The 14,234-nt window shown below is 49.3% G+C and overlaps 3 protein-coding genes across 3 annotated transcripts; 2 read left to right on the top strand and 1 right to left on the bottom strand.

Annotated features, from left to right (window-relative positions):
• Positions 1–1,463: 1,463 nt before the first annotated feature.
• N7500_007408 (protein phosphatase 2A regulatory subunit RTS1) lies at positions 1,464–4,135 on the top strand (the record flags this gene model as incomplete). The annotated part of the gene is made up of 7 exons (XM_056678552.1): positions 1,464–1,487; positions 1,622–1,966; positions 2,031–2,630; positions 2,689–3,042; positions 3,099–3,397; positions 3,453–3,789; positions 3,833–4,135. 7 exons carry the CDS (start codon positions 1,464–1,466, stop codon positions 4,133–4,135), a joined length of 2,262 nt encoding a protein of 753 aa, XP_056533552.1.
• Positions 4,136–4,712: 577 nt separating this feature from the next.
• Positions 4,713–11,934, bottom strand: N7500_007409 (non-ribosomal peptide synthetase; the record flags this gene model as incomplete). The annotated part of the gene is made up of 3 exons (XM_056678553.1): positions 4,713–4,892; positions 4,950–11,507; positions 11,560–11,934. 3 exons carry the CDS (start codon positions 11,932–11,934, stop codon positions 4,713–4,715), a joined length of 7,113 nt encoding a protein of 2,370 aa, XP_056533553.1.
• Positions 11,935–12,446: 512 nt separating this feature from the next.
• N7500_007410 (cytochrome P450) lies at positions 12,447–14,110 on the top strand (the record flags this gene model as incomplete). The annotated part of the gene is made up of 3 exons (XM_056678554.1): positions 12,447–12,572; positions 12,646–12,830; positions 12,880–14,110. Coding segments are annotated over 3 exons (1,542 nt in total), but the record flags the coding sequence as incomplete, so codon positions are not given.
• Positions 14,111–14,234: the final 124 nt, after the last annotated feature.

Here is a 14,234-nt window from a genome sequence, read left to right on the forward strand (position 1 = left end):
TCGGTCAGATCGTCGTGGTTCCAGTATTGTTCATGGGGATATTAGGGGATAGCTAGAGGACTAAGAGAGACTAAACTGAGTAAAATGTGATTGACTAAAGCAAAGACCAGTACTTTTTGCATATATATATTTCCCCATCGTCAATGATATTGCACAATCTTGCCATAGCACTAGTGAGTGCTAGTGTTTGAGCTAGTGGCCATACACCTAGAATAATCTCAACCATACACTTTCACAATGAGATCTTTGAAGTACAACATACATGGGAATTTCCTGTTTCAAGTCCAACTTTCAAGCCTTCGAGGTGGTCGGGTGTGGGTCAAAAAGCACAGACCTCTCTCTCTCTCTCTATATATATCCCGCAGTCCCAGAACCTGCTTTGCTTGATTCGATTGGATATATTACCCGTGAACTGCATAACCACCTTCTAAAGAATGATTCAAAACACATGTACCGACGTTGTACGTACCTTGGTATCTGCGGTGTTAGTGACGTTGTGTTTGTGCCTGAAATTCGAGTCCCCCTGGATGTCACGTGGATCCTGACATAAGCGGCACTTGAAACAAGCGGGAAAAGCATACGAAAGTCGTATTAGCAGAGGGATGGTAAAAATATATATAAATTAAATTCCCCTTAAATCAAAAGCCCAGAGAGATCCAGGGCAGTGAAATCCACGTAAAGTCTTCCATATAGTACCTGGGCGTGGTCTCCCCCTCCCATCACCATCGCAGCCAGGAGAACCAGCCCGCCTTTCCCTACACCTCAACAACAATCCACTTCCCTCCCTTCTCTCCACAACCCAACGCCATCATCTTTATTTGGTATCTGGTACATTGTCGACTTTGTCCCTTGCTAGTCAGATTGAGATTTTCGTGCTTTCGCTGTGGGCTGTGACCTGAGTCCCCGTTCCTCTGGTGCTCCCAAACCCCCCGCTCCCAGCCTGCCACTAAGCGACACGGATACCCTCCAGCGCCAACTAAGCTCGTCCCATAACACCCAGTCTCCCCAAGCAGTTTTCTACTCGATCTATCAATTGTCCAACTCGAAACTACGGAGGTACGTTTGATCGGACACCCGTCTCCCATTGCCTGTATTGGCCCTTTATTCCCAGCGTCGAACCATCTTGCCCTGTGCGCGTGCTGCGATTGCACATTGTTTGGAGCGCTTGGTGCTGTTGCAATTGAACCTCAGCTCCTCCTCCATACATTGCCGGGGCTTGTTATCGGTCTTTCAGAACGCCTTCCATATCCAATACCCGTCTTACATGCTGTGTGACTCGGACCGCTTACAAGACTCTCCTATTAGGCCGATCCAAACACCTCCCCTCCCCCTCGTGGTTTTCCTGAGCGGTAATCTCAGTGGGCTCTCTTGATTCACTCCGGCTAGAGTGAGTGCGCCGCCTGGCTGCACTGGCACCAAGAACCCTAGCCGAGTACATGCGGGCATCTACATAGTTATTCAAAATGAAGGGTTTCAGACAGAGAGTGGTGAGTTGTCCGCGTATCCTGCCCGAGTGCATCTCACCATACAATCACTTCTTCCTATCTATCTCCTTCATCATTACGCGGCCGGTGTCCTTTTACTTATTCCGCAAATAATCTAACATCGCGTTTGCTTTTAGCACGACCAGTTGTCGCGGGCAAAAGACAACAAGTCCTCGAAAAAGAAAGACTCCACCTCACAGAATCAGTCCCTCGGCATTTCCACCACACAGCAGTCTACTTCCCCCAACCAAGGGACACCTACATCCTCCACAACATCTCTCAATGACTCGCGAAACAAATCGCCGGACAACGCTTCCCCCGCCGGCACCCCTTCTGCGGGCGCACCTCACCCCGGCACTCCGGTTCAACACTATATACCCCAAGCGGGGATCGCAGGACAGCCTGTAAGCAATGGACCGGCAACTCCGAATAGACAAGGCCAACCAGCGGCCCCCAGCGTCATCATTAGCCCAAGCGCACCGGTAAGTTGAGTTATCTCCGACTTTGTCCACTGTTGTATTTGCTAAAGATGGGATTTTTTTTTAGCATGTTCCCCCACCTGGCGCTGCTGAAACGATGCCCGGAGACCTCGCACCTCCTAGGAAGTCTCACGTCTTCGACCGCCTACAAACAACTCCTAAGGACATGTCGGAAGGTATCCGGACCCCCAAACGCCAACATTCATCCCGATTCGACATCTCCGATCAGCGTCAGAGAGAATTGGAGAAGCTGCCGGGATTCCACGAAGTGCCTCCCAACCGACGCCAAGATTTGTTCATGCAAAAGATCGATCAGTGCAACATCATCTTCGATTTCAACGACCCGACGGCCGATATGAAGTCTAAGGAGATCAAGAGGCTGGCGCTGCACGAACTTTTAGATTATGTCGCCAACAATCGGTCGGTGATTACGGAGCCCATGTATCCCCGCGTGGTGGAGATGTTCGCCAAGAACCTCTTCCGTCCCATTCCTCCACCTATGACGCCCCAGGGCGAAGCATTTGACCCGGAGGAGGATGAGCCGGTCTTGGAGGTCGCTTGGCCCCATATTCAGGTTGTATATGAGTTCTTCTTGAGATTCATCGAAAGCCAGGATTTCAACACGAACATCGCGAAGGGTTATATTGACCATCAATTTGTGCTTTCAGTATGTCTCCTGGTGCTTCATCAACTTCACATTTAATGCAAGCTAATGCTACATCTAGTTGTTGGACCTCTTTGACTCGGAAGATCCGCGCGAACGTGATTTCCTCAAGACGACTCTGCATCGCATTTATGGAAAGTTCTTGAATTTGCGTTCCTATATCCGCCGATCTATCAACAATGTCTTCTTCCAGTTCATGTATGAGACAGAACGCCATAACGGAATCGCCGAATTGCTCGAGATTCTTGGATCCATTATCAACGGGTTCGCTTTGCCGCTGAAGGAAGAGCATAAGCTATTCTTGACCAGAGTGCTCCTGCCCATGCACAAGGTGAAGAGCCTTAGCATGTACCACCCGCAATTGGCCTACTGCATCGTTCAATTTTTGGAGAAGGACTCCTCATTGACTGAAGATGTAAGCCCTCATCTACCTTTCTCCAATCTACCTCGAGTACTAACCACTATGCCTAGGTTGTCCTTGGTTTACTGCGCTTCTGGCCTAAGACCAATAGTACCAAAGAGGTTATGTACCTGAATGAGGTGGAAGACATCTTCGAGGTGATGGATCCGGGCGAGTTCGCCAAAGTCCAGGAGCCTCTGTTCAATCAGTTGGCCAAGTCTGTTGCCAGTCCCCATTTCCAGGTCGCTGAACGTGCTTTGTACTTCTGGAATAACGAGTACTTCTGTAACCTTGTGAGCGATAACGTGGAGACAATTCTTCCGCTTATGTTCGCACCGCTTTATGAGAACTCGAAGGGACACTGGAACCGGTAAGTGTAGTCTGCTCATGCCACTCGATTCAATTTAAGCTAATTCTTTATCCAGAACAATTCACAGCATGGTTTACAATGCCATGAAAATGTTCATGGAGATCAATCCGCAACTCTTCGATGAATGCTCTCACGATTACACGGAGCACCAGAACAACGCAGACCAACGCGAAAAGACTCGCACTGACCGGTGGGATGTCATCGAACAACAGGCCAAAGATCGGAAGAATGGCATTCCCCCACCTCCTCCGCCGCCTCTTGACGTGCCGGAGCCGATCGATGAGGTAGAGGCCATGACCCACGAGAGCCAGAAGCGGCTGAACTCGCTGAAGTTGCAAGAGGACCCCGACGTCTCCAAGGAACGTCCCAACCGGGAAGGTACCCCCAACTCGGTAAGTCCCGTGCGTCTCTGATCCGTGCTGCTTTGCTGCCCAGATACTGCATTCCTATTTGAAATGCCTTTTTGCCTGGCCCTATCCACCCTCGTACTTGTCTTTTGCTAAGAGACCACGTCCGCCCATGTATAGTCAGCGTGATTCTAACGTGAGAACGTCCGTTTGCTCCAGACAAGACGCCGAGGCTCGATTCGCAGCACTGGCCGACGGCGACGGAGCGGAAGCGGCAGCGAGGTTCGCCCGCGACGACGTTCGGTCGGCAGTGGTACCAGTGCGACCAATGTACAGATCTTGCATCGAAGCAATTCTACCAAATAATGTCTCGGAGGAGATGGACTGCTGATGGACATGTGATTTCCGTTTATTTTCTCCTGCGATGGCATAGCGACTATGGGGCAATTTTTTTGTTTGATTTTCGCCCGGACTGCCCTGAAACCTGTGTCCTGCCGATGATTTGTTTCCCATCTTCCACTTTTTCTTTTGTGTACATGGATTTTCTTTTTCGATATTCTCCCTTTCGCGACAGGACTCCCTCAACATCTGAGTTGGAACCAGTCTTAGAACCGTGTTCGGGTATGGAAAACGGGTGCGAATGGCGTTTCATCCATTGACCACAATGTCGGTGGCTGTCTCTGTGTTTGTCTTGTTTCTCTTCTATTATTTTAGACCAGTTCTAGGATATGATATTGCCTTGGAATCTGATACTTGGTATATCTGTAGACTTGGATGACAAGCATCCTTGGAACAACTTTATCCAATATATGATGCTTTATATTCTTGATGATTGACCGGCTGGGGATGACAAAGAGTGGAAATAACAAAAGTAAAACGTGCAAAATTAGATACCTGTCGAAAAGAAACCCCAAAAAGTATGTTATATCCAGGGAGCCATCATAAAAGAGTCATGGCAGAAGATCTTATCATTCAATGCTGGCCATGACACTCAACGGCTTGGTCGCATGCTGTACAATCTGTTCCAGCTGATCGAAAAGACGATCCAGAATATCCGAAGCGTATTCCTCAGATACGGTGGTCGACCAGTAGCGTAGTTCCACCTTGATGCTAGAAGGAGAAGGAAGAATAGCCACGCAAAGGTCATACTAAACGGAATCATCATTAATCGGGTTGATCATGATTCAAGCTCGAAAGATACTCACCTCGGTCGCATCCTCCAAATCGATGAGTTTGATATCGATCTCGTTGCCCCCATCTTTCCCAGTAGATGCTTTTGCCGAGAAGGGGTTCTGCACTGTCAGAACTGTATTGAACAGCTGCTGACCATCTTCCAAGCTTCTGATTCCAGATTTGCGGATTACATCTGGCACGGAACAGTATTGGTGGTCATTTCGACACTGAATATCCTCCTGATTCCGTCGGAGGGTGTCTAACACCGTGCGCGTGGGATCAATCGCGATTCGACACGGAAGAACGTTGAAAAATGATCCAACAATATTCCATACTTCAAGATCAGGCAAATCGCGTCCCGAGGTGACGGTGCCGAAGCATACATCCCGCGAATTTGTAAAGTGGGAGAGTGTTAAGGCCCATGCCAGTTGAAAAACGTTGGTGATGGTGAGATTATTAGAGCGCCAGAAGGAATCTAGATGCTTTGATTGCGCGAATGGAAGGGAGCGGCTCTGTAAGCGAGATTCGGCGAGAGAGGACTGTGTGGCAGGGAGTCTGGGCAGGTGAGAAGGGTAAACTCCACAAAGCGCCTTTTTCCAGTATTCCAGCGTGTCTGCATGTGACAGGGTGCGCAAATGTGACAGGTATTGACGATATGAGACCCCTGTGTCTGGCAGGGGCTGACCCTGTAGCAGGAGAGAAAGCTCTTCTAGTAATATAGTCATAGAAAAAGCGTCAATCAAGGCACACCCCGTTTCCAGCCTCATGAAGACCGTGCCATCATGGTTCTGACCAATAATTAAGCGATGTGGTGGTGACAAGCCCCACGATTGGACTGGTTCGAGATCTTTCAATTCAGACAAGGCATTATTGCTGGGAGGAAGAGCAAGAATTTGGGCTGGTCCCTTGTCGAGGACTACATGGAGACAATCTGTGTGAAACTTTGGCTCTTTCATGAGGACCGTCCGCAAGGCGACGTGACGGTGCACCAGTTGACTCCAAGCATTGCTCACCTGCATCGGGGTAATAGACTTCGCAGATGAAATTTCGAAGATTGCAGTGCTGGTGTAATTGGACGTATAGAGCTCTAACACCCCACTGTGGGCGTCGGAGCAGGGGTAAATGTCCTCAATGGAATCCGATTTCAACAAATTCAACTTTGATCGAACCATATCCAGCTGGTAGTCGATGTGCTCAAACTTTACAAGTAGGTCTTTCCCTCGAATCGACTTTTGTGAGTCCAGCATTTTCTGCCGTTTGAAATCGACGGCCTCGCCTTGAATCACAATGACATGTGCGCAAAACAAGGAAACAGTGTTCTTTGAAAGGAAATCTTGCATAGAGATGGCCATGTTTCCTCTCCGGCACAAAGTAAGAACCCGCATGGCAGTGATAGAATCACCGCCTAAGGCGAAGAAGTTATCGTCCAGACCAATGGCCTCCTCATTTAGTGACAGGGCTGTGGCGAAGCTTGCACGCACAAACCGCTCTTGATCTGTGACTGGTTCCCGTTTCTCTGCCACCGGATTGTCTAGATACATCTCCAATGTCTCTCTGTCCATTTTCGATGCAATCTGACGTAGTGTCTTGCGGTCGGCCTTGCCACTCGGGCTAAGCGGCAGACGAAACAGGGAAAGGAAAAGGGATGGTATCATGTAGGGTGGAAGGTGCTGACTGAGATGATGTTTTAAACCTTCGAGGTACGCTTGATTTTGTGTTGATGGTGGGTTAAAAACTTCCCGATGGTCATGACAGGCCGACGTGATGCCCACTGTAGTTTCTACCGTCCCAGGATCATAGGCGAACATGATAAGTTTGGGTCTATGGATGCCAGCTGGTTTGATCAGTTCCGCAATAACTGCGGTACCGTGCTGGTATCTCTCTGCACAATGCTCAATCTCGTGTAGCTCAATCCTTTGCCCATTGAGCTTGACCTGTGTATCCTTTCGGCCGACCAAAATCAAAGACCCGTCGGCGTTCAAGACAGCGAGATCACCAGTCTTATAAAGCCGGCCTCCTCGCAAGAAGGGGAATTCATAGCTCCAGACAGGATCACGGATGAAGGCTGCTGCAGACTCCTGGGCTCGGTTGATATACCCTCTTCCAACAATCGGTCCACCGATCAGTAGTTCTCCGACCGAACCCACAGGCACAAGTTCATCATGATTTTCCGGATCAACGATCCAACAGGAAGCATTTGGAGAAGATCCGACGTTGGCCAAATCCGAGGTGGGGGTCAATGGCGCCGTAGTGGTCGTGTACATAGCGCACTCGGCCGGCCCATAGGATTGATGCAGTTGAACTACTGAAGCCCATGTTGCCAGATCAGAGGCTGATGGGGGCTCTCCTCCAAGAATCAGAGTTCGAAGACAAGGCACCGCAGCTGGTGAAAGGGTTCGAGCCACAGAAGGTGTCAGCATGGCCATGTTGACCTGCATGGTTGTCATGGTTTTCGCTAAGCTGTTCATGCGTTGAGCTTCGGAAGGTACACAGACGCAGCCTCCCGATCCGAGGATAAGGACAATCTCAGCAAGGCAGATATCAAACGCGGGAGAGGCAAAAAGCAAGCCCCGGGATGCAATTGATGCGCCGATCACGTCCTTGTGGGCCTGAATCATCGAATATACCATGCCGTGCTCTATCACAACACCCTTTGGGGCACCAGTGGATCCGGATGTAAAAGCAACATACATTGGATCTCGATGCGACACCGCTGATGGAGTCCAAGCATTGTTGTCCGCTTGGGTCAGGACATCGGGAGTCAGAACGAACATATCGTCGACCATGCCCGTGCACTTCTCTTGGAATGCGGGAGAGCATATCATCGTTCGCGCCCCAGCATCTCGTAAGATATGCTGTAAACGCTGCTGGGGGAAGTTGGGTTCCAACAAAACCATGGCGGCTCCGGACATCATGACCCCCAGGATGGCAATGGGGAACAATTTCGATCTTTCCACGCAAATCCCGATGACTGCGCCGGGTTCCGACCCGGATCCGAGAGACTGGAGATGGCCTGCCAATATTTGCGCTAACGCGACAAATTCTCTATATGTTAGGGAGCCATCCCATGCGCAGACGGCTTGTGAGTCTGATTGGGTGGCACCGAAGCCCTGGATGATGTCGTGTAGGCAATACAGGGGGGGCAGGGTCTTTTTGTTTATGGTTGCCAATTGCTGTGATTCGGGAGGAAGCTGGCTCCTCAGATCTTTCATTGTTGCCCTGGGCTCACGGAGGATTCGTTGCAAAAACGAATCAAATTGTTCTAAAAGTGCTTCAGCCCTATCAGGGCCCAAAATGTGGCTATCAAAGACGGCCTTGACCTCTAGTGATTTGCCTTGCTGCTGGGCCACGATTGACAGGGGACACGATGCAAACTTGAAGTCGTGATCCTCGTTTTCTGGCATTTCAATCAAAGCGCCTGGAGAAATCCGAAGAGATTGCAACCTAATGGTGAGAAGGTTCTGGAATCCACAAGCCATGGCTGCATCTGAGCTTGACTCTGCGATATGCCTAAGACCAGTATGCTCAAATGGTATGAGCGAGACATCATGCTGTCGCATTTGAATCAACATATCTTCCACCGATATTTCATCATCAAGATGCGTGCGGAAGGGGAATGTTGCAAAAGTTGGTCCAGCAATACGATCAATCTCTGGGACTGGGGCATTTCGGCCCGAAACTGTCAACCCATATACCACATCATTTGAGTGAGTTTGTGAAGAGATCACAAGAGCCCATGACAATTTGATTTTATTGGCAAGCGTCCAGTCCATATCTGACTTGGTTAGGGTAGTTTGCTGGCTTTTGATTTTCCAATTTGGTAGGGCGGACGGCCGCCGGGGAGATACAGGGAAAATTGTTGCCTGGAAATCATTGAACTCCTGCGCCCAGAAAGAACGATCTTCCTCGGTGTTTGACGTAGAGATGTACTTGATGACATGACTGAAGGCAGGGCGTGGTTGCAGTATTTCCCTGTTGTAAATCACCTGGAGATCTTCGAGCAGCTGCATATACGACCATCCATCAAAGATAGCGTGGTGCATGGTCAGTAGGAATACACCAGAGACAGATCCGCTTGAAGTTCGTTCAGGATGGAATGTCACCCGCGCAAGAGGGGTCCCCAAGTTCATGGGCTGGGAATCATCCATAGCTGAAATATTCTTCCATGGGGACTTTTGCTTGGTGACTACCTGAAGGGTTTGACCGTCTTGAGTTTGAATGATACGTGTTCTGAGGATGGGATGTACGAGCCAAAGCTGTTCCCATGCAGCCCATATCCGATGCAGGTTGGTAGAAGGAGCCAATGAGAACCGGTATGTGCCCATGAAAGTCCCAGGACTTTTTACAGAGAGATGCATGAGGCCCTCTTGCAATGGGGTGCATGGGTAAATATCTTCAATCATTTCCCTCTCAATGCCACATTGGAAGGTAGCGGCAGATAGACTCTGTTCAGCATCCACGAGAAGAGAGAATGGCAAAATCTCATGAACCTCTTGCCTTTTCGTAGTACATCGGGAAATCTCTCGAGGACTTTGAAGACGGATAACGTCCGCAACGGCAATCTCCAGACCACGCTTGCGTGCACGGGCTACCAATTCGATGGCAGCTAATGAATTTCCTCCCATTTCGTAGAAACTGTCTTGGGCACCGACGCTTCCTTCCAGACGACCCAACACTTCAGCAAACACCGAGCATAATATAGATTCACTGGCCGAAAGTTCTGGATTCAGCTGGACATCTTCTCCATCACGCTGATTGGACGGGTGCTCTCCAGACGGCGACTGTTTTAATGATGCTCCAAGATCAACTAAAGCCCGTCGATCGAGTTTGCCAGTTCTGGTTAGAGGAAAGCGATTGACAAAGATAAATTTGTTGGGAATCATGTATGGCGGTAGACAGTCACGAAGCCAGCTTTTGATATCAGTGACCAAATCAAGGAGAGTATTACTCATGGGGACAACGAAGCTTTCCTTCGTCATGCGATTCTCATCATTCGCTGCAGTGGCAATGAACAGCACAAGGAGTTTTCCCGCGCTGCTCTCGTTGACATGAACTACATCAGCCACCGCAATGATCCCCTTTCGACATTGGGAGGCATGGTGTTCAATTTCCTGTAGGTCGACGCGTTGCCCGTGAAGTTTCACCTCCCGGTCTTTGCGTCCAACATATCGTAACGTGCCATCGTCAAGATTATATCGTACAAGATCTCCGGTTTTATAAAAGCGTTCATCCGCAGGAATCCCGAATCGCGACGTCCAACGAGGGTTGGAGATGAAAGACTTCTGGTGGGGCTGATTGAGATAGCCTCGGGCCACGATTGGTCCGCTGATGAGTAATTCGCCAACCGCTCCCAGGGGCTCTAACTGATCCTGATCGTGAGGGTTGGCAATCCAACAGTGACTGCTATATGAACGGCCAATGTTGTTGGGATCTTCCAACTTCACATCGGGCTGTATACTTGTCACAACACTGCACTCAGCGGGACCGTATGCGTTGAGGATTTGGACCTTGCCCGTCCCCGACCATTGTTTGATGTGGTCTTGAGACATAGGCTCGCCGACAAGCAAGACGGATCGCACGTCGGGAACCTCTTGGGGATCGATGAAACGTGCCACAGATGGGGTTAATTCAAGCCAATTAGCTCGCAGCCCCCGGATAGCATCTGCCAGACCGTTGAGTCGCTGCTTCTCCGAGGGTATACAGACACAACCCCCCGCCACCAAGGTCATGAGTGTTTCCAGGATGCTGCTATCAAACCCATAGGAAGCAAACTGGAACGCCCTTGTTTGACTATTGATATTCTGGACTGCATTCTGAGCAAGTGTATTCGCAACGAAGCACTGATGTTCAATCACGATCCCTTTGGGCTTTCCGGTGGAGCCGGAAGTAAAAGCAACATACGCGGCATTGGAAGGCTTAACATGTGAGGTAATTGTACTTTTGCCAGTCTCGATATGATTTTCGATTGTGTCGAGGAGCATGATAACTCGAGGGCCCAGTTGCTGACCCAGTTCCTGCAATGACTCTGATGCGATGGCAACGGTTGCCTTCACTTCTGAGCAAATCTCGGCCAGGCGAGGCATTGGATGCGAGGGATCCAGCAGAACGAAAGCAGCGCCCGCTCTCAGTACTCCCAGAATAGCGACCACCGTCCAGCGTGACTTTTCAAAGTAGAGCGGCACCACTGACTCCGGGCCAACACCCAGTGACAGCAGCTGGAGCCCGACTGCGAGTGAAAATTGATCAAGCTCCGCAAACGTGATAGAACCATCCCAAGCACACAGTGCCTCAGCGTAGGGTTGGCTCTGGCAATGCTCTAAAATCAAGGTATGAATGCATACTTGAGGTCGTGCAAGTGAGTACGTGTTATTCCATTGCCGGATCAATCGTGTGCTATACGACCCGAGGAAGTCCACCTCTCGCAATGATAGCAGCGGTTTCATAACCATTTGCCCCACAATGTGAACAAGTGTCGTTAATTGTGACCATGCTTGGTTCACAGTCAGAGATGCCCGTGAGTATCGCATGGATATCTGGACGGGTGATGTACTGCAGTCCAAAAGAATCATTATATTTAACGCAAAAGGAAACTGAAGCTATATTAGTCAACTCGATAAGACCAAATGATAGACTTGTACTTACAATGGATGAAAAGTTCAGTTCTTCATCCCACCTGATGGCCACACCCGTTGATGCCTGGGTCTCTGTAAGAGGCTCTCTATACACTTCCTTCGCTGCATCCACCAAGGGTCTATCTGAACTTTCTGACATCTCCCATGTCTCCAGATGCCCAGCCGATGCCGCTATTCTGGAACACACATTGCCCGGCGGAATTGCCGATTGTTCCAATACTGCAAATGTTGTTGTTTGTGCTTCTGACAGTCTGCCAAGCAACACGGCCCAAGATGCCTTGAGGTGATGAGGCTGTATCAACGCGTCGCCGTTATCAGTCCAAGCTGCTTCCACTTCCTTATCCAACGGAAGCGAAATATTATGATGATCGTGATGACGACCCATGGCGATGGAGGGCAAAAGTTTCAACGGCTTATCTTCCTCCTGAAATTCGAGGATTGCTCCACGGTAATGAATACATGGAATGTTCGTACTTCAGCCCAAATCAGTTCCTTAGTTATATTCACCAAAAGAGCCAAGAACAGCCCGTCAGCAACAAGAATGTAGTAATAGCTGCCAAGATGAACCTAGCACCCAGTGATTCTTTGTGCGTGGCTACACCTGCAACTACCCACACTACTCCTTACATATTATGTTTACCACGCGCTAGCTCGCATTGACGCAATGTGACCATGTAGGATCGTCCTTGCTGATCGACATCAGACCCGCATATGTAAGATTCTGGCCAGCTGGTGATGTTCCGGGCAACATCAGCCGCATATTGGAGAGCTGGAATACGATCACATCCATCGGATGTACCTATTGGGGTAAATGCAGCTACGGAGTCGATTACAAATTCAATTCAAGCTCGTCATTTAAATTCTCCGTTTGCTTCTTCTGTTTCTTTCCAACGTCAGCTCCACATGATGTCAGGTTACATCCTTCTTACGCTGCAGTTGGCAGTTGTATCACTTCTAGTCACTTTGTGGCACGCCTTTCAACCAGATACTTGGTCAAATCGAGTAGTTTCCTACATAATCAATGTCGGTATTACTCCGAAGATACAAGTCAACTTCATCCCACTGACCTTTGTTCATTCATTCTGTGTCAATATAGAAATTCCTGCTTTGGTGGTACCCAATTTATTCGACAGATGGCTCTGGACACATCCCTACCTGTCCATATAGATTTCCAGATGGGGGAGGCAGTATCAAGTTTCTGGAGGGAGAAAGTGTCTCACGTCAGTGGGCCGAGAAATATGGCCCGATCTATCGTATCTGGGTTGGCCTCACGCCAGAAATGTAAGCTCCTTCTGCCACTATGAACTACCCTCGCTAAATGGAAGGGCAGCATTTTGACCCGTGCGGATGAAATTAAGACGGTCTTCAAAGACTCAGGGAACCACTACAAGGCTTCAAACCTGAATGGTGGATGGGTGATGGGTGATTTAGTGGGCGATGGTGTTGGACTCATTAGTCAAGGACACTGGAAACGAGTTCATGCTGTGGTTTCAACGCCATTCACCCAGAAACCCACTGTATACGTTCCTTTTGTTCAGTCCCGCATTTCCCGCCACTTTTCAGAGCTATACAAGGAGTATGAAGGCGGGAAATCGCTACGAATCAAGCCGGCTGAAGATCTTAAGCTTCTGCCTTTTTGGGTCATTAGCGATCTCTTATACGGCAATTTGTCCCCAGAGATGACGGATGAGCTCTTGCTCATTACCGATTTGCGAACCGATGTGTTTCAATATGCCTTCAAAGGGGGGTTGTCACTGTTCTCCATCAGCAAGATATTTTACCCCACCATAAGAAAGAAGCTGCACACCTTCCATACCCGCTGGGCCGATTTCAATCGGAGGGCATATCAACATGCGAAGGACCGCGACGATGCATCTGCATGTGCAATTGTTCCCTTGTATAGGGCCGTCGAGCAAGGTCAGATCACGCCCACCGAGCTAATGCACACATTGGACGAAGCGCTGTTTGCCAACATTGACGTGACCATTGGGAGCTTCTCCTGGATTCCACAATTCCTAGCTGAGAATGCAGGTCTTCAGAGAAAGCTGCGGGATGAAATATTACAAGCCCGATCCGACATAGCGGCAGATTCCTGGGTAAGATACATAGCTAGCAGCTCAACTCTTCTGGCAAGCTGCATCAATGAATCTGCAAGGTTGAAACCAGTCACCAACTATACCTACGCGCAATCGATGCCCACCGACCGGGATGTCGGTGGATACCGCATTCCTAGTGGGACCTATATGGTGGTTGATACCAATGCCTTGAATATTTGGGATGACGCGTGGGGCTCGGACAAGATGGCATTCCGCCCCGGCCGGTTTTTGGAGCAATCCAGGTCCAATTTTCGGTATCGCTTTTGGCGATTTGGATTTGGGCCCCGCCAGTGTATTGCACAGGCATTGGCAGACACGATTCTCAAGGTGTTGGTTGCGTACACCGTTGAGAATTATGAGGTGAAATCCCCTGGACAGTCTGCTGTGGATGAGAAAGGCTCCCAGAAACGAGGCGAAGCGTGGTTCAAGGTTGCCGAGCAGGAGATCATCCTGGAAGCACTCTAGTATTTGTTTTATTTCTATCTCGGAACGTGAAAATCAGGTTGAGCTAGTCCAAATACACGGATTCTGTCTTAGAGTATTCATTTTCACAGTACACAAGTGTATCCTGACTTGGCATTTGCTAATC

Source organism: Penicillium coprophilum (assembly GCF_028826855.1).
Source record: "Penicillium coprophilum strain IBT 35676 chromosome Unknown utg000004l_segment0_segment0, whole genome shotgun sequence".
NCBI lineage: Eukaryota > Fungi > Ascomycota > Eurotiomycetes > Eurotiales > Aspergillaceae > Penicillium > Penicillium coprophilum.